Source organism: Diabrotica virgifera, chromosome 5 (assembly GCF_917563875.1).
Source record: "Diabrotica virgifera virgifera chromosome 5, PGI_DIABVI_V3a".
NCBI lineage: Eukaryota > Metazoa > Arthropoda > Insecta > Coleoptera > Chrysomelidae > Diabrotica > Diabrotica virgifera.
In genome coordinates, this window is record NC_065447.1 from 172,650,665 (window position 1) to 172,674,352 (window position 23,688).

At 32.0% G+C, this 23,688-nt stretch overlaps 1 protein-coding gene across 1 annotated transcript in view; it reads left to right on the forward strand.

The window, feature by feature from the left end:
• Positions 1-3,162: 3,162 nt before the first annotated feature.
• The window catches only part of LOC126885528 (uncharacterized), a 204,997-nt gene continuing 184,471 nt past the window's right edge, over positions 3,163-23,688 (forward strand). Inside the window, exon 1 of the mRNA XM_050652109.1 lies at positions 3,163-3,316. Coding sequence (XP_050508066.1) covers positions 3,163-3,316 — 154 coding nt within the window. The remainder of the gene's footprint in view (positions 3,317-23,688) is intronic.

Sequence of the window (23,688 nt, forward strand, 5' to 3'; positions counted from 1 at the left end):
TCGATAAAGCGTTGATAGACATTGATTCTGAGATAAATTCTCTGCTGGCGAATGGTCAATAATCAATGAGTTAATCGCCACTTTTTAACCGGTGAAACTGGCTATAAAAGCTATTTGCAGATGAGAGTTGACTTTGATAACGGCCGACACGACCATGAAATTTGCCCTAGGGCCGGTTTCACCAACGACAAATATAGGCTATTGATTATATTCAAAATAAGATAGCTAAAAGGAACTACAACGTTAAAGGGCTTTTATTATTTCATATGGTCAATGAATATCTATATATGAAAGAACCGCGGAGTGCTACCATTTAAAGGGGTGCGTTTTTGAGAAATGGGAGAATTAGTCCCTGGGCACAGGTTACATTAGGGTAAGTTCAATGCACTTTTGGTACAAACATATCTACATAAAAATTGTTCCTGGTTAAATTTTCCATCTAAATATCACTTTTTAAAGTCAATTATACCTTTTTTTACAAAAATATATTCAACTGAAAAAGCACAAAGAAACCCAAAAGAAATAAATTTTGTTTTTTGTCCCATAACTTTTGTCCACGAGGATATAGGTATAGACATTGCTTTACAGAAAAAAAACTACATATTTCTTCTTTAAAATGTTGTTTAATAAAGGTCATTGGGATTTATAGTTTTCGAAATATGATATTTCAAAGTTCGCCACTCACAGCAACTTTGGGCAATTTTCCTTGTTATTTCGCAAATATTGTTCTGTAACTTTTTTCTACGTAACTTTAGGTATACGCAATGGTACACGTAATAGGAATAGAAATCAATTACCTTTAAAATGGTCTAAGGTATAACGTTGTAAGACTTTTTTTAAAGAGATTATGGTTTGTCAAGGTTTTATACTTTTAACGATTTTTTAAAATATAATATAAAAATAAAATAATATTAATATATAATATATTATATATTATATAATATTATATTATGTATAGTATATCTAATATAATATTATATTATATATTATATATTATATAATACCTAATAAAAAAAAATATTATTTTTTACATTTTTTACGATTATTTTTGAAATTTTTCATTATAACTTTTTATTTCTTGTACATAAATATACATATATTGCTCAATAAAGAGGGCTTACTTTCTGTTCTTTAAAATGGTGTATCATCTATATTTAAATATGTAATGGAAACCGAGTGGTTCTTTGATATGTTTTTACCTCTATTATTTAAAATTATTTCTTTTACAAAAATTACATAAACATTAGTCTTAGAAAATATCACTTTAGTTAAAATTATTTAAACGTTGACATTTAAAAAATTTTCAAAATCAAAGTCCATCTCTTCGTTATCATTAGCTTCAATACCTTCCTCTGACACCTCAGTTATCTTAGAGTTCCCACAATTAGTACCCATGCACATGCACCCTTTGCAGAATATTGAACAACTAATTCCTATCTTCCTACAACCGCAGTTTTTTGTACATCCTTTGGTACATTTACATGCTATTTTTTCAAGCAAAGCTTGTGGTGCAGGGGCTTTGACAGTCAATAGTGGAATTAATCCATATTTTGAAGTTTGCCCGGCCGGGTCAAGAGGATCCAAAGTATTACCTATAAAAAATAAGATTCAATCATAACACACAATCACATAAAAAAGTTATAATAAGGAATTTAAAAAATAATCCTAAAATCAAAATCATTGCAAGTACTTATTACATTTTGAAAAAGCATATCTTATTCAAAAATAATCCTAGAATTTTTTATAATACACCATTTTAAAGTAAACGGAATAAGCTTTCTTTTTTATTATATAATATATTATACCTAAATGTAGAAAAAAAAGTTATAATGGGAAATTTAAAAAATAATCGTAAAAAATATAAAAACTCGTTAAAAGTATAAAGCCTTGAAAAAGATAACCTCTTTAAAAGAAGTCGTACAACATTATACAGTAGCACATTTTAAAGGTAATTAATTTCTATTCCTCTTACATGTACCATTGCATATGCCTAGAGTTACGTAGGAAAAAGTTACAGAACAATATTTGCGAAATAACAAGGAACATTGCCCAAAATTGCTGTGAGTGGCGAACTTTGAAAAATCATATTTCGAAAACTGTAAATCCAACTGACCTCTGCCAAACATCATTTTAAAGAAAAAATATGTAAGTTTTTTTTCCGTGAAGCAATGTCTATACCTATATCCCACTGGACAAAAGTTATGGGACAAAAAACAAAATTTCTTTCTTTTGGGTTTCTTTGTGCTTTTTCTTTTGAATATATTTTTGTAAAAAAAAGTAACTTTGACTTTAAAAAGATATATTTAGATAGTAAATTTAACCAGGAACAATTTTTATGTAGACGTGTTTGTACCAAAAGTGCATAGAACTCACCCTAATGTAACCTGTGCCCAGGGACTAATTCACCCATTTCTCAAAAACGCACCCCTTTAAATGGTAGCACTCCGCGGTTTTTTCATATATAGAGATTCATTGATCATATGAAATAATAAAACCCCGTTAACGTTGTAGTTCCTTTCTATAGTACATAATCAATAGCCTAATAGTAGTTTATTCTATGATTAAAGTTATTCGACCATTAAACTGACATTTCTCCATTTTACTAACGTCAAATAAGACTTATTTTATTTATTTATCAAAAAAATACTTACTCTTCGAGTAAATTGGTAAGTTAATCTGGCTGTAAATATTTAGAAGAAAGTAAATTTGCTAGTTTACCTTTAAATTATAAATTATATTGAAACAAACTGTAAATTTAAAGGTCTAATAAATTTTACCTTAGCCGGACCTTAGACAAACTAACTAGCCAGGACTCTAGCCTTAGTTCCGATACAGAATAGCTGAACGGTGCCTCTCTGAAATTACAGGTACATTAGTGGACTTACAAAATCCAAAATAGTATGGCGAAGGACTAAACAATCCTGGTTATTTTCTCATGCCGGAAAAGAATGCAATGCGACAAGAGACGAAAAATTTGTTGAGTCGTATAAATAAACAAGTGATTGTGGAACCAATGCAAGAGGACATAATGGAAGAAGATGGGCCAACTAATCTGGAGCCCGTGAATTTTACTGGAACAGGAATTTAACATTGGATTGTAACGAGAAAGAGAAAACTTTTATAACCAAAAAAAAAACGGATTCTCAAAAAGATTACGAAAAGATGTTGGAAAAGAAAATGTCCATTTATGAGACCGAAGGAGTGAAAGGCGATCATTTGTCCATGGTCTATGACTATTTAATAATCTTAAAACCGACCAGTATAGAGGCCGAAAGGGCTTTCTCCGCAACCAGCTATATGTGCAGTTCTGTGCGCAGTAGGTTAGGCCTATGTTTTTAAGGTCTCACTTCTAAAAAAACTAAATAATTAATGTTTCTGTTGTTTAGAAATTTAGATAGTGTAGGAAACAAAGGTTGAACCTTGCAAAATGGACACAAGTCCGGTTTTATTTTTTTTCTGATATATCAAGGGGTGCTTATTATAAGACTAACTTTTTCTGAAAAAATTTCGCCCCGGAACCTCCCTTTTCACCCCTTTAAAGGGGGTAATTTGTGGTTTTTGCGGAACGTAGCCCTTCCTGTAACTTTTACAAAAAATTTCTTTTATAGAAATATGAAGAGGACTATATTTTCTACGATTTATTTCCAACACCATCTCTCTATCATCCACCGTTTAGCGGGGGTGGCGCCCTAAAGTTGACAAGTTTTTAAAAAAGATGTTTTTAAAAAATATATATTTTTCCCTAACTGTAACGGAAATTAAGAAGAAATCCTGCGGCAATTATTCACAAATAATTGACTGATTTTTGGTATAGGTTTTACTTAAAGATAATTGCCCTTTTTTTAATTACAGGGTGTTACATTTTAAAAAACCTCTTTTTATACCATCTCAACCGTTTATGCTAGAGTAAAAAGACTTTCAGCGATTACCCATGTACTGGTGCTATTTACAAATTTGTATAATGCACCCCCATTTTTTCCCCGGAACCACCCCAAAAAAAAGAAGAATTAATAAATAAATTGATTTTCTTGGAATCCTTCACACACAATGCCCTTTATTAATATGCTTCATACATCATTTTGTGGACGTTATTATTACCCATGCATGGACACCAAAAGCAATTTCCTAGTGCAACCCCTTAAGCAAAAAAAAAATAAATAAAATGGGGGGTTGAAAATTTTTTTTTGTTTTTTGCTTTTTGATCCATATGGGCATATGCTTCATCAATAGTGCTTTTCAAAAATATATATGGTTATTGCAACATCTCTGCGAAAACCACCCCTATCCTTGAACATGTACTGCAGAAACTACCCCTATCCCTTGGCGAGCATGTTTTTACGATTTTCTCATTACCTATGTATTATTTTTAAACAAAACTTATACAAGGTTAAAGACCACTATTTACTCTAAAAATTATGTCGTATTCATTTTTTCGTATAAGCAACGGTTACGGCACAGTGGCGCCGTAAACCTCATATATGCTTTGGCGGGCTCCAGTTTTTGTTTTTTTTTTTTCGTCATCTGTTCGTTTTATTGATAAAGTACTTATGCAAAATAAAACAACTCAGTGTAACCTACAAATTATGACTTATGCACATTTTCATTCTTTGCTCCCCAAAGCCACAGTGGTGGCCCAAAATAAATTTTTGCATATTTTCGCCACCTACATGCATTTTATTGCATTAATGCTACCTTAACAACACAATATTTACCCTTAGGTGGTCGCTACGCAGTGGCGGATCCAGGGAGGGGTGATGGGGTGAACACCTCCCCCCCTCTCAAACCAAGTCATATTATATTCAAAGATTATAAAAATATTCATTTATTTTTATAGAAATTTAACCAATTGGCACCCCCCTCTTAACGATGCTGGATCCGCCACTGTCGCTAAAGCATAAAAAGTCATTCTTATAAAAATAATATTAATATTATATAAGTATTTCTATAAAAATAAATGAATATTTTTATAATCTTCAAATATAATATCACTTGGTTTGAGAGGGGTGGGGGTGATCGCCCCCATCACCCCTCCCTGGATCCGCCACTGCTTAGCGACCACTTAGGGGTGAATATTGTGCTATTAAGGTAGCATTTACGCAATAAAATGCATGTAGGTGGCGAAAATATGAAAAAATTTATTTTGGGCCACCACTGTAGCTTTGGGGAGCAAAGAATGTAAAATGTGCATAGGTCATTATTTGTAGGTTACACTGAGTTGTTTTATTTTGCATAAGTACTTTATCAATAAAACAAACAGATGACGAAAAAATAAACAAAAACTGGAGCCCGTCAAAGCATATATGAGGTTTACGGCGCCACTGTGCCGTAACGGTTGCTTAAACGAAAAAAATGAATAGGAACTAATTTTTAGAGTAAATAGTGGTCTTTAACCTTGTATAAGTTTTGTTTAAAAAAAATGAATAGGTAATGAGAAAATCGTAAAAACATGCTGGATAAGGTATAGGGGTAGTTTCTGCAGTATATTTTCAAGGATAGGGGTGGTTTGCGCAGGGATGTTGCAATAACCATATATATTTTTGAAAAGCACTATTGATGAAGCATATGCCCATATGGATCAAAAAGCAAAAAACAAAAAAAAATTTTAAATCCCCATTTTATTTATTGTTTTTGGCTACAAGGGTTGCACTAGGAAATCGCGTTTAGTGTCCATGCATGGGTAATAATAACTTGCACAAAATGATATATGAAGCATATTAATGAAGGGCATTGTGTGTGAAGGATTCCAAGAAAATCACTTTATTTATTAATTCTTCTTCTTTTTTGGGTGGTTCCGGGGAAAAAATGGGGGTGCATTATACAAATTTGTAAATAACACCAGTACATGGGTAATCGCTGAAAGTCTTTTTACTCTATCATAAACGGTTCAGATGGTATAAAAAAGGGTTTTTTAAAATGTAACACCCTGTAATTAAAAAAAGGGCAATTACCCTTAAGTGAAACCTATACGAAAAAATCAATCATATATTTGTGAATAATCTCCGTAGCATTTATTTTTAATTTCCGTCACAGTTAGCGAAAAATATATTTTTTCTAAAAACATCTTTTTTAAAAACTTGTCAACTTTGGGGCGCCACCCTTGCTAAACGGTGGATGATAGAGAGATGCTGTTGGAAATAAATCGCAGAAAATATAGTCCTCTTCATATTTCTATAAAAGAAATTTTTTGTAAAAGGTACAGGAAGGGCTACGTTCTGAAAAAACCATAAATTACCCCCTTTAAAGGGGTGAAAAAGGGGGTTCCGGGGCGAAATTTTTTCAGAAAAAGTTAGTCTTATAATAAGCACCCCTTGATATGCCAGAAAAAAAATAAAACCGGACTTGTGTCCATTTTGCAAGGTTCAACCTCTGTTTCCTACACTAAGAATACAGACAAAAAAACATTGAAATCGTGTTTTTATTTTGATTCCACATTTTGCTGGATACGCGCTGGACCCAGCTGGATTCAGGCCAATCTTGCAAAAATCCAGCTGGATTGAAAATGCTGCTGGATTGCAATCCCTAATGGCGATATTATACATAAAAAATTAAAAAATTCAAAAGCGAGGTGTATACTTCTTACAGATTCGATTATATTCGGTTCGATTCAATTCGTTTTTATTCCAGTCTGTTGTATTTTATCCGATTCGATTTGTTTTATTTTATTAAATTTATTTAATTTTATTTAATTCCATCTAATTTTATTTACGTTTCTTTAATATAATTTAATTTAATTAATTTTGTTCAATTTTATTTTATCTACTCAGTTTTATTGTATTTTATTTTACATCATTTTCTTTAATTTTATCTAATTTTATTTAGTTTAATTAATTTTATTTAACTTTACTTAATTTCATTTAATTTTATATATTACGTATATTTCATTTTGTGTAACTTTATGTAATTTTATTGAATTATATTCAATTTCATTGAATTTTATTGTTTTATACATTTATTTTATATATAATTTATCTAATTTTATTGAAGTTTAATTATTTTATACAACTATAAATTTTCTATAACACTCTATTTTTCTTTTCAAAAAACTGGACAAATCAACCCCTGTAGGGTCGAAACCACCCCGAAGCCATTCAACATATAAAATCAAGGATTTATACTCGAAATCACTCTGAAACCAGTCAAACAGTAGATAATTCGGCATCTGTACTTAGTTTTCTTCTTCTTCTTGTTTGTGCCGTGCTTGTTTTCAAGCGTTGAATATCGTCGTATTAACAATCTGATGAAATGTTTCTCGGTCGGCAGCTACATATATGAAACAATTCCTCGACCGTTTGACATGCCCATTGTGTAGTGTTACGCAGCCAGAACAGTTGTTTTCTTTCAACCCAGCGTTTTTCTTCGATTTTGCCCTGAATGATCAACCGGAGTAAGCGATATTTATGAGGGTCCTCTCATTATGTGACCGAAGTAATGAACCTTTCTCATTTTTATGACGTTGATCAATTCTCTCCTTTTGGCATGGTCTCCAGCACACGTTCGTTGGATATGACATGTGTACTGTCCACATGATTCTAAGCTTGCGACGGTAACACCGCAACTTAAATTTGCTAAGACTCTTCATTTTTTTTTCTCCAAGTTTCACATCCATAGAAAAAAACGGACCAGACGTAACACTTCAATACTCTTAGACGTGTGGTAAATGAGGATGGTCAATTAGTTTTCTAAGAAAGTTAAAATATGTGTGTAGATAATAATTTGTATATTATGGTAGACCGTAAGGTTACCACTCGCGTCTCGATTTTTGAATGACGCCAAATACGATTTTAGTACCTTCAAAATTCCATACCCAGCGAAAAGAAGTATTCACCTCATTATAAAAAAGCAAATCCTGCCTATGGGTGTAAAACAATATAATATATTCGCTTTTAAAAGTAAAGATTTTCACGGCCAACTTTTCTATAGTAGATATTTTTATCCGCCTTATGTCTTCACAAAATATTATTTTAAATATAATCCGATGTGAGTTTCGTTTCTGCCTGTTTGCGCTGTTTTTATCGTTTCCTACAAGTTTCCATTGTTCGTAACAACAAATTCTATTATCTCCTCTGTCAACTTAAGTACAATAGCAAAATTCTCTTTTCCACGAAAAAAGTTGCATTAGGAAAAACTTGTTCCCAAGTTAATGGAAAATTTTTCTTGCTTATGCAAAACCTGCAGGAATTTAACGTGAGAAATTTACATTGTTTTTAAATGTATAAAGGCTACCATATTCTATTTTAGCATTTTCTTTGTTTTTTAATAAATTTAGAAGGAAAAAGCAAAAGACATCAGTGAAAAGGTATATTTAGGGTTGCACTTTGAAGAGGCCGTAATATATTATATATTTTGTGTAGTGGGGGCAAATGTAAGCATAAATAAGAGTTTATAGGTTCGTCGCCATTGGCTCCGGGTCGTCATATTGGAAAAAGATATGCAGATAATTTTCGTGCTGTCTGTTAAACTAGCAACACTACTGAAAATTTTCTTCTTTTTCTTCTTGGCTGGCTTTTTAGTTTGGGATGAGTCTTTGCCGCATCCACTATAACCCTTTATCTTCTACGACCTTGTGCTTTCATTTCTTATTATTGTACCCCAATCCTAGATAAATCTGCTTCAACATCATCCTTACATCTTTTTCTGGGAAGACCTACTAATCTTCTACCTTCTGGTTTCTCAAAAAATACTGTCTTTAACACTCCTGTCTTCCTACGACCTTACCACATGACCAACCCATTTTGTCCGTTTAGCTTTTATTTTATATATGACGATGTTTTCAGTAACATACAGAGTCACTAATTCAGCATTAAGGCGCTTCCTCCACTCTTCTGTCACTTAATCTCTTTTAAATACCAGGAGCTTATTTATTTTCCGCTGATGTAAAATCCATGGTTCGCTTCAATATGTAAGAAATGGGCAAATAATTGACATGTCGAGTCTTAATTTAGATTTTCTTTTTATCAACTTAGATCTTAATAATGATGATAGGGAGTAGAATACTCTATTTCCCGCAGCTATCCTTGCTGAGACCTCTTTTTCTATTTGGTTGTCATCTGCGCGATTACCGCCTCCAGATATTTAAACTCTTTTACCACTTCGAAGTTGTGGCCGTTATTATTTATGTTCTGCCTAACTCTTGGTTTTGGATTGTTAGTGTGTATTTCGTCTTCCCTTCATTTATTCGAAGGCCCAGACTACTTGCTCGTTCCCCGAGTTCCGAAATCACCTCTCTTACGTATCTTGTAGAATGAGCAACTATATCTAGATCATCAGCAAAGGCCAACAATAGTTTCCTATCCTATCCTAGATTGGCAAATACCCCTGTCAGCTCAGAAGATATTTTACTTATCGCATATTCCAAGACCAAATTGAATCGCAACGGTGCGCGGTGGTAAGGGTTCTCCTTGTCGAAATGCTGATATTATACAAAATTGCTAGCAATAGCCTGCTTGTTTTTATCGAATCATATGCTTGCTGAAAATACGAAAACTTGGTGTATATCTGGGAGATCCTAGTTTTTTTCTAATATTTTTTTGTCAGAAAATTTTGTAGTCTTTATTTGTAGCAAATTAAATCATCTAGAATCTTATTATAAGTAGCAAATTAAATCACAATTTAAAAAAAAAAATATTTTGGGCCTCAACAATATTTTTGGTCTAGCAATAGATTAATCTTCATTATTAGCGAATATATTTTTTATAGAAGATTTTGAAATAAATATTATTTCTAAACGAAATTTAACACTAGAAGCACCAACATTTTTGCATACCTAGAAGCACCGTTTTCGTATCATTTTTTAATTGAAAAAAAACCTATATTGAATTAATACCTACTAACAAAAGACATTTAGTTAATTTAAATAAATTATTTAATTATTTAAGCACAATTTATGTAGTAACAAAATAAATTTTTTAATTTTGCTTGTACAAGACCTACACAAAAATTTTTTACATAGGTATATGACTTTCACGTTTTATTTTAGTATAACTTCCCAGTTTTTCACTTCTTCTTTAGGTGTATCCGTATCTCTGCTACGGAGGTTGGTAATCATCATAGCTATTTTAATTTTTGAGTCAGTAGCTCTGAATAGTTGTTTTGAGCTGCATCCAAACCTCAGCCATGAAATTCGTCTTTTTTCGATGCTTCTTCTGTTATCTACCCCTCCTTGCATTATGAGTCATAGGATGCCATGATTCTCGCTCTGAATCACATGTCCGAGATATTGTAGCTTTTGTCACTGCCTACTGATTGAGGTGTTGTATCTCTGATTTGTTTCCGTTGATATTGTCCTGCCCTTAGTCAGATGATCTTGTCGCAATACTTCTGCTAACTGAAGTAGGAAAGTTTGCCCAGATATTTGATAACCAGTAACTTCCTTATACAGAATCCAAGCATTTATTCCTGCCATATCTAAGATATTAAAAAAAGCCTGCAACGGCCATCTTCTTGAAGCTGATTTGGTTGAGCACTATATGGCCATCTGATCTACAACGTCTACTCCGTATTTTGTATGGTTGTAGTAAGTAATGTTTTAAGGTTACTACTTTTTGTCTATGCCTATTTCAATATTGTTTGAGTATAGAGAATTCAGCGCTAGAAAATTTTTGATCATTTTTCTCTGGTACACCTGGTTTCCCTAGTTAGCTCAAGTCTTCGTATATGAAAATTTTTGATTTGTATAATTCCATCTTTCGTTTTTTATTGACGGAGGAATATCATTTCTCTCGGTTTATTGTTCCAGTACTGCTGGTAGCCTTCTTTCGTAATACTTTTTTTGTATCGTGACATTTCTTCCCATATTCATAAATGGGCCCATTAGACGGCTAATTACATGTTCCCCTAGAAGTTGATTATCTGGTCGTTGCTCATCTTTCCGTAGGTAAGGAAATCCGTGCGATAAATATTTGGACTGGACATTAGCTGTAAGCCAGAATTTGATTCCAAACTTATCGGGATTATACGCCATGTACTGGGTGAAGTGACATCTTGCCTTTGTGGAAAAAAGCTGTTCGTCGATAAATATATTTTAGTTAGTTGTAGGTGTAGCAAAATATACAATTATCTATAAATAAGTTCCATATTGCCAACGCAAGTGCAAATTTATCTGTTGGTCATCGCTCAGATCTGGTACTTCTCCGTAATAAGGACAGCATTTTTTCTAGGTAGACATCAACATATTCAACAAGTAATTACACTAAGTACCTACCTGCAAAAGAGAACTTGTAATCCTTAAATAGATGTAGCAAAGTCCTAAATTTTCAAGTTTCTAGAATAACTATGAATAAGTAGTAATACAGAGGGTCAAAAATAGAAAGCAGTCAAAATGACCGCTCTGGTGCTTCTAGTGTTAAAACCTAAAGTATGGCGGAGATATGGATGATGTGTTTTTAATATGGCCTCATGGGTCAGGTTGGACATATTCCTAAATAATATAAAGATAAAGAATATACATATTTACCATGGAAAATAAATATATTAACACACTGTCTTTTCTCGATGTATTAATCTCAAAAAATATTACCAAATATGAGACTCAGGGTATAGAAAACCAACACACACCTACAAATACCTAAATTAAAACTCTGATCACAATATCAATGTTAAAAAGGGAATTATTAAATCCTTAAATAAGCTTAATTTTAAAGTAAAATTGTGGTTTTATTCTCAACAAAAATACTAAATTAAATAATAAAAAATTAGAATTAATCGAAAAAAATTAATTCGAAAATGAATAACCCACAATGATGCCAATTTAACTCACCTCCGATCACGCAAAATTTCACCTCCGATCCTTAATTAGATCCTGAACCGAAGCCTGGACCATCAAAGAAAATGAAAAAACAATAGCTGGAAAACAACTTTTTAAATATAAAATTACGCTCAATATTATCTCGCCTGGAAATTGTCCGTAGTTAAGCCTTCTGAGGATACCGCGTTAAAAAAACGCGCCTCCAGACCATACCACAGAGGTGGTGGGGAAAAGGGTCGATAATAAATTAAGGATAACATAAGAATGTTGAAAAAATAATAAATTATAAGAATTATAGTGCAGTCACTGAAGGTGGATATGAGCTATTACCTCTGATTTCGTTCAACCTTTATCGATTTGCATGGAAATTGGTGATTGGTTAGAGGATATCTCAAGAAACAAAGGTGACATGGTGCCAACTTGCGCTTTTACCCTGGGGGTGAATGCCACCCCTTTTCGGGGATGAAAATTATTTTATTAAAAATAACCCCATAGTTAGATAGCGGACAAATTATAAGCAAAATTTGTTGTATAAGGTTTTTAAAATAAATCAAAACTTTTTGAGTTATTAAAGATCAAAAATTTTAATTTTTCGTGAGAAAAATGCATGCTTCAAAACCTGTAAGTTTTTAGAAAAAAGTTATTATTACCGAAATTGAAGCTAATAAAAAACTAAATAAACTCCTTAATAAAACAACCTTAACAAAAAGTGAGTTATAGGTAACTGAATGTATATTTTTTTCGGAGAGTACCCAAATCTAGGTATTCAAGCATAAATTACGGGAAAATAATGCATTTTATAACATAAACTTATTAAACATTTGTGAAAGTACTTAGAAATATCTATCAAATGAGATCCCGAGCAAGTTGATAGCATTAAAATTTGTGCTCCAAAATTTTTTCAAACTTTATCTTTTAAAAATAAAAAAAAAAGGTTTCATTTTTTTTAAATAACTCCGTGAATTTTCGCGATAACAGGTTTGCCTGAAAACTATTCGAAAGATAATTCCAAGGGCTATTAAAACACGTTAAATTTAATCTTTTAGTCCCATCACTTTTTTAAAAATCAAAGGTTTAATGACCACGGTTGCATTAATCTTGCAGCAAAATTTAAGATTTAAACGTTTCTATCTCGGTTATTTTTCACCGTACAGAAATAGTAAAAGAGTTAAAATATTTCATATAGAAAAAACTAAAATTCGGTTTAATACAATTTTTTACGTATATTGAGTATTTTTGGAGTTATTGTCGAAAGAAAATTAAAATGAGGATAATTTTAAAAATTCTGATTTTTTAAATTATATCTTTTTTTCAAAAAGATGCATCCTAGAGCGGCCAAAATTGTTAAAATAATTACATATGCTAATACAAAGAAATTCTTGTAAGGATTACTATAAATTTTAATTTTTGTGGAAATGGCGTATGTTTAATTTTTCACTTTTCCTAAAACATTCGAAAGGGTTCTCTTATTTTCATCATAATTTGCCTAATTTTAATGGTATTAACTTCTTCTGAAGCTCATTTAATAGTTATTCCGAAGTACTTTGACAAGTATTTAACAGGTATATTTTATAAAATGCATCGTTTTCCCGTTATTTAAGCTTGAATACTTAGATTTGAGTACTCGTCGAAAAAAATATTCATTCAGTTACCCATAACTCGCTTTGAATTAACATAAGTTTAGTTCTTTAAGTGAAGAGTGTATTCAATTTTTTATTATCTTCAATTTTGGTAATAATAAATTTTTTGTATAAGCTCATAGTTTGTGAGTTATACGTGAAAAACAGCTTTAAAACATGCATTTTTTTACGAAAAAATAAAATATTTGATCTTTAATAACTCAAAAAGTATTGATTAATGTTAATAACTGTATATAGGTACCTAACAAATTTTGCTTATAATTTGTTCCTCTATCGGTTTGTGGTATTATTTCTAATAAAATAATTTTCACCCCCGAAAAGGGGTGGCATCCATCCCCAGGGTAAAAGCGCAAGTTATCATCATGTCACGTTTATTCCTTGAGGTACCCTCTAACTGCTCACCCATTTTAATGAAAATCGATGGAGGTTCAACGAAATCGGAGGCGAGAACCTTCAGTAACTGCACTAATACTATAAAACTTAGCCCAATTGTTTCTTATCAGAATTAAATATAGACATCTACAGAAAGGAATTAAGAGGGACATCAGATTAATCAGAAAAAAATAGATGAGAAAAAGACGCGACGACATGGAGGATATGATAATATCTAGACACGACTTATTTCATGTGCACAAAAAGTAACTAGTTGACAATAGTAACTCTGTACTAGTTGACAATATCAACAAAATTATTGTAAATGAGAATAATATTACCGAATTCCATCAAAATTGTACTAACGGTCCAGAAATTATGAAATCAGGGGTAGGACACGCTATAAAAAAAATACTAAAATCAGGAAAGCTTATGGTCCAGACGGTGCCAATAAAAGTTACTACTAAGTTGCTGAAGCTCGTAGATGAAGACATCATAAAAGCAGCAGTAAAACTTTTTAATGAAATATATAACATTGGATTCATTCCCACACACTGGTACAAGTCCTTCGTTGTCGTAATATCTCAAAAACGCAATGCTAGAAAATGATCAGAGTATTGATTAATTAGCCGAATGAGCTACAATTTTCCTAAGAATACTTCACAAAAAATTAGACGCAAATACGAAGAAGATCTCCATGATACCCAATTTGGTTTTAGAAATACTATGGGGATCAGGGAGGCACTTTTTGCGCTAAATAGCCTACTAAAAAAGTGCGGTGATTAAAGAAAAGATGTCTCGGCATGCTTTGTGGAATTCAATAAGGCATTTGATAACGTACAGCATGTAAAATTATTGGTGACGCTAAAAAAGATAAGAACAGATGACAAAAGTCTTCGTGCCATGGCAAATTTATACTGGAATCAAATTGTTATTGTAAAAATTGGAGATAACTACATCAACGAAATCTCTATATAACGAAGAGTCAGATAAGGTTGCATTTTGGTCCCAATATTGTTCAATTTTTACTCGTACCCGTAATTAAAAGAGGTACTTGAGAGCCAATCATATGGAATAAAAATATTAACGGAGAACTATTTATTGTAATTAGATACGTGAATAATAATGTAATAATTCTGTCAGAAAATATTGACTATCTCCAAATTCTGCTTGACCGTATCTCCAAAGAAGGAGAGGAAATGGGCATTAAAATAAATTCAAACAAAACCAAATTTTTTGTCTTTAGTCGTAACCCACATCTAGATGCAGAGCTTTAATTAAATGGAATCAAAGTTGTCATCACGGACCAACTGGATCCAAACATGAAAACAAAACGCAGAATAGCAATGTAAAAGAAAATTAAGACATTTCTTTGCACTAATCATCTCAGTTTAGAACTAAGGCAAATAATAGTTAAGTGTTATGATTGGTCTGTATTTTATATGGTGCAGAAGTGTATACAATAAAAGTATCGAAGTAGAACATAATTGGAACATTGGAAATGTGGACTCAAAGACAAATGTGGAATATATCTTGGACAGCAAGAAAAACTAATGACGCAGTATTGAAGAGGGTCAACAAAGATAGAGAACTGCTTCTTCTTTAACGACCGTGCCCAAACTTTAGGCGTGGTCAGCTTCCATGACCATTTGCCGATATCGTTCTCGATATTTCGCGGCATGTAATAGTTGATCTGCTGATAAACCAGTCCATTGACGAAGGTTTCGGAGCCATGAATATTTCTTCCTACCAATTCCTCTTTTTCCGTCGATCTTTCCGTTGAGTACTAGCTGAAGTATCCTGTGTCTGCTATCTCTCATTATATGCCTCAAATATTCAAGTATTTTCTTGTATATCATCTCCATTAAGTCACCTTCGCCCTAACCTGCTCTGTTTAAGACTTCTCTGTTTGAAATGCGTTGAACCCAAGATATTCTGAGCATTCTACGATATGACTACATCTTGAAGGCTTCTTATTTGTTCATCATGTTAACCTTGATGATCCAGGTTTCACATTTATATAATACATGATAAACATAACATTTTAGTAACTTAGATATAAATTCAGCTGAGAATTACTCAGAATAGATGTAAGTTTTGTAATGCCCCTCTTACAATTTCTATACGAGTTTTAATTTCTTCCATCCGGCTTTAGTGTCTCATTTATCCAACATCCTAGGTATTTAAAATGGTTAACTTTTGTTATCGGTTCATTACTGACAATTAGTCTCATAGGCCGTCTTTTTTACTAACAACAAGTAACTTAGTCTTTGTTGTATTTATGCGAAGTTCGTTATTAGAGCATTCTCTAGTGACTCGATCTATAAGGATTTGAAGATATTCGATTCCTTCAGCCATGATTGCGGCGTTATCTGCGTATCTGATGCTGTTAATAGTTTCTCCTTCGATTCGAACTCCACATTGCCCCTCTAAGGTTTCTTTAAATATTATTTCTGAGTAAACGGTGGATAACACACAACCTTGTCTGACACCTCTTTGAATGCAAATTTGGAGAACTGTTAATAACCATTAAATACTGAAAAAGTCGTATCTTTTTCATATAGTGAGGATAAAATCGCCGAATAAATAGAGGGCAATAGTATTGTAGGAAGAAAACAAGTTTCTTGATTAAAAAATATTCGAGAATGAACTCAGATATTAGTCCTGTCGCCAGGGGAGGGGGTACAACGGCCTTCTTAATTCAGATGGATTTACCCAAGTTTTTTTATGTATTTTGGCCCGTAGAACACGAATTTTTTGGGTAACAGTTGATCCGGATGTCGATAAGATTGTTATAAACAAAGAAGTTGAGGAATTACATAACAGCGATTTCTCGCAAAACAAAACATTTTTTTTGTATTTTTTTGGGTCACTCTAATCAAAAAATGTTCCTAAAAGTTTTTTCGTAGGATGCATAGTTTTCGAGATAGACGCGGTTGAACTTTCAAAAAATCAAAAAATTGCAATTTTTGAACCCGAATAACCTTTGAATAAAAAATAAAATAGCAATTCTGCTTACCGCCTTCAAAAAAGTTTGAGACAAATTATATTTGTTTTGAATATTTGCATTGCTAAAAATTTATTTTTTGATTGTTAAAAAAAGCTATAAACACATAGTGTTTCCCGTGCCTAATACATGCGTTTTAAGGCATGCTACGTAGAAATAGCCCCGCTTGCACTTTTACCTCTTCTACCTACTCGTTCGATTTTAAATGAAAAATCATTGAAAACATCACTCAAGCACTAGGTGTTTATAGCTCTTTTTAACAATAAAATAATAAATTTTTAGCAATACAAATAATTAAATCCGATATAATTTGACTTGAATTTTCAAATGCGGTAAGCAGAATTGCTATTTTATTTTTTAATCAAAAGTTATTCGGGTTCAAAAATTGCAATTTTTCGATTTTTTGAAAGTTCAACCGCGTTTTTCTCGAAAACTATGCATCCTACGAAAAAATTTGTAGAAACATTTTTTGGTTAGAATGGCCCAAAATATACAAAAAAATGTTTTGTTTTGCGAGAAATCGCTGTTATGTGATTCCTCAACTTCTTGGTTTATAACAATCTTATCGACATCCGGATCAACTGTTACCAAAAAAATTCGTATTCTACGGGTCAAAATACATAAAAAAAACTTGGGTAAGTCCACCTGAATACAGGAGGCCGTTGTACCCCCCCTGGCGACAGGACTATATCAAATGCAGCACAATTTTTCCGTATTGCAGAAGATCGAGAAGCCTTATCAATGCTGATTACCATGGTCGGATAATGATGATATGGCGAGTGGTTCGTTTTTATCGTATTATTATATTCAATAGTACGTTGGAGCGTTGTAAAACCGTTATTAAACAAATTTATGTTGTTCATAAGCTAAAACAAATTTGTATGGAACATTTCAATGGACTAGTGATAATTTGAATAACTTCCTCTCCCAACTTTCCAATAGACTCAATATCATTGTAATTGTTCTATCAATTTATTTTATGTTATGTATATATCTGCCTTTAGTTACAAATTTTTGCGCAATCTTTTTTAATATTGTTCAATATACACAACTGATAACAGACGAGGCACTCTTTATAAATTGCATAAAAACTCTGAAAATCGACATCAAACAATCCAATATTTAAAACACAAACGGATTTATGGACATGCATTCACTTTTTGTCGAAAACAGGTCACATTTGTGAAGCTACTGGATTTATTGAAAATATCACAGGCTTTGTGGACCAAAACAACATAGACACATGATATACATTCACTGACAGATATTTTGAGCATTTTATGGAGACGAACTAGTATTTTTGTGTTTTGAATAATAACTTTAATATACAGTTGGCGATTTTTTCGGTTTTATTACCGTTATCATTGTATTTCTGTTAAATCATGCATCATTTTTAAAGAGAATAGAGTCATGAAATATAGTTTTGAATAAGTAAACGTAAATGTATTCTTTTAAATAATGCACAATTTGTAAATATACCTTCCTCTTGAAACTTATTAGTTTTAAATTCTTGTAATAAAGGTGTTTTCTTGGTCAGTATATTATATCCATACCTGTATCTGGATCAATTTTGTATTGATAGTACTGTCAAATCTTTGGTTTGTTACTAATACCACTGCCATCTTCATTTTAAAAAGCAGGCTGTTGCTTTTTGCTCATAAGTAGTTAATTGAGATTAATTTTTTTTCATTTTAAAACAATTACTAAAACTACCCCAAGTTTGACATTTGATAGATCTTTTAACTAAGCATTAATAATCTAGAGGTGCTTTAGAATTGTTAATTTTTCAGATAGGACTTTTTTATTTTAAATATGAACGACAATTAAAATTTTAGCAACTGCATTTCGTATTAAATAAGGCAATTAGAAAAAGGCAAAATTGTATTTCCACAAAACAATCTAGGCGCCAGAGGGGTCACCGTGTCCTTTTCAATTCTGATGGACAAACTCAACGGTTTCTTATGAATTTTTGGCTGCTGATTAAAAATTTCGAGGGTAGAATTCAATCTGAGTGGTCAAAAAATTGTTATAAACAATTTAATTGTTTATAAATTGTTTATAAGGCTCTGGTTCATAAACTAAAAGAGATAAAAAAGAATGTTTCAAATAAAATTTGTTCGCTAATAAAAAACGAAGAAAAAAACGTTTACTAAACCTAAATCCAACAGTTAGAACTCAAGATATTGTAAAATTAGTGCACAATGCAAATTGCAAATTGCAAAATAAGTATTTTTCGGAGCTTTATCGATTGTAACGCAGCTTCTGCGCATGCAAATGAGCCCTAGAAGGTCTCATTTTAAATCTTCATTAATAGGCCTCCAAACAAAGTTTGCTCTAAGAAGTTTGTAAAATTTGCTCTAAGAACTTATGCAGATGTAAAAAAGCTGAGATTCTCTGTATATCTCGATGCAGATGCATGAAAGGTAATGTTCGTAAAAATAGTATTGATAAATAATATCAACTTATCCACCAGGAAAAATTTCCTGTAGTTGGCTGTATACCATTACAAAAACATAAAATCCTTTATAAAAGTTATATTTGTTAAAATCCCCATACAGGGCTACATCAAAGACAGAACAATCTTAGAATCTACATGCTAACCACCAAAGTAAAAATATATGGGTAAAAACCCTTTACAATTGATCCGTCATCGGAACATATGACAAAGATGTGAATTATAACATGGATGAATAAAATATCCAATGTTTTTCGCCCGAGGTACCAATGAGCTCTATCTGAGAAGTTCACATCATGGCTGTACGGAAGCAAGTGCTTCCGTAAAACTTGCTTCCGTACAGCCATGATGTGAACTTGTCAGATAGAGCTCATTGGTACCTCGGGCGAAAAACATTGGATATTTTATTCATCCATGATATAATTCACATCTTTGTCATATGTTCCGATGATGGATCAATTGTAAAGGGTTTTTACCCATATATTTTTACTTTGGTGGTTAGCATGTAGATTCTAAGATTGCACTGATGATGATCGGTCAACCGATCCAAAACTAGTTCTGTCTTTGATGTAACCCTGTATAGGGATTTTAACAAATATACCTTTTATAAAGGAAATATCAACTTACTTTTTAGTTATATTTCTGAAATATTAGTTTTTAATGTTTTCTTTTTCTCATTTAGTACAAAAAATAAAAGACAAAGTATGTAAATATGTAGAATGAAAGGTGATACGAGGTAAAATATGATGATTTAATTATAAGAATTATATGATAAAATATTATTAGGATCTTCAAAAATGAAAAATGAAAATAACGTATATACACATAGAAATTATAATTTGCATCGAGAAGTTAGCACGTGAACCTTTACGCGGTGAGCCAATCTCGCGCCTCAGAGCGCGCTATTAAAATATCGATATCATGGCCAGAAGTAGACATACGAACATTTTCTTAAGCTCAAAATGTTCCTTTTGAGTTATTCTATCATTACTGTTAATTATTAAAGTATAAATGTTTATAGGTAGCTCAAATTTGCTTGAAACTCTTATAAACAAATTAATGTACAATTTTTTAAGAAAATTTTAACTTCAAACGGATATAATTTTAAACCAAATGAAGACAAAGTAATGTAAACTAACTTTGTGTGGAAGCATATCCATTAAGTTTTAAAATGAGATCTTCAAAGGCTCATTTGCATGCGTCGAAGCCGAGTTACGGTCGATAAAGCTTCGAAATAGCTATTTGTATAACAAGGGAGGAAAGTGCTTCTTTTCCTCCCGAGAATGAAGTTTACTGCCCGACGCGTAGCGGAGGGCAGTAATCATTCAAGGGAGGAAAAGGCACTTTACTCCCATGTTATACATATGGTTTTTCCACCTTCCTCAAATAACAAGTCATGTTTTCATTTTTACTTAATTTATTTATGTAACTAACCAACAAAATTTATTAGAACTAAAACTAACAAGTATGTACAATATAACTGTCAACTGTCAAATATAAGTCAAATTAATAATGTAAACATTGTTAAATGAAAATAACAATTTACTGTTTTTTACCATTCTGCAAAATACAGAGTGTTTTATAAATAAACGTTAAAATGTATAGAAACTTATGTAATAGAAAATAGATATTGTACAGGGCGTCAATAAGTTACATTTCATGAATGAAATACCATGACGTCACTTTTACTTTTCCTCCCTAGGGAGGAAAAATATTTTCCTCCCTAGGGAGGAAAAGTACAACTTTGCTCCCTACAATCAGGTCCGGAAAAGTATACTTTCGGTAGAGGTAGGTGGAAAAATAATTATTTTGCAATTTGCAATTTGCATTGTGCCCTAATTTTACAATATCTTGAGTTCTATTTGTTGGATTTAAGTTTAGTAAACGTGTAAACGTTTTTTTCTTCGTTTTTTTCTAACGAACAAATTTTATTTGAAACATTCTTTTTGAAGTTATACTTCTTTAGGCGCGATTGAGAGTAAAATTTCCTAATTCTGCGCGCATGCGCACACAGACATTATTGCGTTTAGTTGCTGAATCTTTCAAGTTATGTATAAATATATCAGTTCAAGAAAAGGTGTGAAAAGAGTATATTAGTGTTTTTAGTAAATTTATTATTTATTATAATTTTTGTGTCTTTGGATTTGTCTTCCTCGGGAATAAGATATTTTATAATAATAGTAAGTATATTATTTAAAGTATTTTTGTATTAAATTTGTCAATATCTATGAGAAATCTTGTAACCTGTCAAAGCAAAAGGGAGATAGCGCAGTGGTAGAGCGTGTGACCGGAGATCAAGAGGTCCCGGGTTCAAATCCCGGACGATTCATATTTTTTTTCATATTTTTGTTATCGTTTTAATAAAAAATTTTTAAAAGTGGTAGATAAAGAAAGTTAGTTTAATATTTAAATAAAATACAAATAACCTGTTAAGTATATTAATTTCGCTGAAATCATAATAATATAAGTATAACTTCTTACGTGCGTACAAAGTACACACACATTCTTTTTTATCTCTTTTAGTTTATGAGCCAGTGCCTTATAAACAATTTATAAACAATTAAATTGTTTATATCAATTTTTTGACTACTCGGAGCGAAATCCACACTCGAAATTCGTAATCAGCAGCCAAAAATCCATAATAAACCGTTGAGTTTGTCCATCAGAATTGAAAAGGACACGGTGACCTCTATTTGGCGCCTAGACTAAAAGTAATTGCATTAAAAAAATAATCTTGAAAAAAATTAAATTAAATTACAATTTATCCTCAACGACGGATTCTGACACTGGCATACTTTCCCAAAACATAATCCTATCTTAAGTAATATGGAGCGGAGCTTATTTAGCAAAGTTTGTTTCCTCTTTATGTCAATCCCTCGAGCCTTATTTGGCACATTGGGTTTGGGTATGCCTGCTTTGAAAGATTTTGCCATTAGAAAATCGGGACTTATAAAAACTTTGTATTTAAGGTTTTTACTTCCCATTGCACAAGAAATAAGAAAATATGGCCCTCCTTGTAAATATGACCTTGGTGGCAAGTATTTAATTTTATGCTGTGAGCTATAATCTTTCCACGCATAAAAATTTTCTGTTTACGTAGGCAATATCTACATTTTCTTAGAATTTGAATTCTGGACACAAGACATAAAGTCATCAAAGGCTAATACTTTACCCATTTTTGTTAGTGACTTTTCTACAGGATGATAAAAACTATTATCTTCCATAAAAGTTTGTCCAGGTTCAAAAAATTTTAGAGTCAAAATTTGTAATTGAACTATTTACGATAAACATTAAAGTAAAGAATTGCCCAGTAGTTTTTGTTTTGGGAGGCACAGTTATCTAACCAGAATGTTATATTTTGTTCATCTCTGTGGTGTAAAATAAATCTGTAAAAGGTCGAAATGATGTCTTCATTATTTTTGCCTGATATACCCTCATGCCAAATAACTGATGTTAGATTTTGATTTAATAAAAAAAAACATAAACAAATATTATTACTCTTTGAACATGTCTGCCCGAGGTATGATCACCTTTTGTAAATCAATAGAAACTATCATATTCAATTATTTTTCACATATCTCTATGAGAAGCGATCGGCTATTCACACGACTTACAGTAATTTCCCTAACCATTATCTTTCGTATAAGCGCTAGGTCAACATTAATTTCACCAGTTGAATGATTTCAATACACTTACTTAGCCAAAAAGTCCTGTCTTCACAATTTGATGCAGATAGGGCAACTTAACTAAGTAGTTAGCATATAGGATATTTATTCTAAGCACAATAGCTGTTAGTTGCAGAAAGGACAAACTGTATGATTTTTTACGATTTGAGGTGGCAGAAAGGACTTTCTGACTAAGTAAGAAGATGATAAATGTCTAATAGTAGTGGAATATAACTTTATCAAGAAAATACGAAAATTGTAGATCGGGCGTTTTTACTAAGCCGATCAGTATAAAAATCATTATTAAAACGGTTATTTTTATTATAAAACCAATGATACTTTAATTACATGTTGGATGACTGTCAAAATAGAAAATCATACAAAAGTTCATTATTGCGAGGCACGTTCACTACAATAATCCCCACTATGCTTACACATGTTGCTTTACGAAACTTCACGCAATATGTTGAGGCCATACGACTTAGTTTACATGAGCAGTAAAAACAAACTGTACGTTTTTTCTCGTCAAGAACCATACCTTCATCTACTGTATCTACCATGAGTATTTTGCAGATGCTTTGCCGAAGATCTCGGCGCATACTTGGAATAGATATTCTGTGTTTCATCCAAGAGGTTACAAAGTTATGAGCTAAATCAATCATATACTGTTCCCAGGATAAATTTTTCTTGGCATTTTTGGTCTCCAATACACGATGTACGCAGTATCATTGCAGATGTCTATTGGGGACAACCGACTAAGGCGGTGGTCATTTCAATGCTCACCGTAATTTGAATTTGTTTTAGAA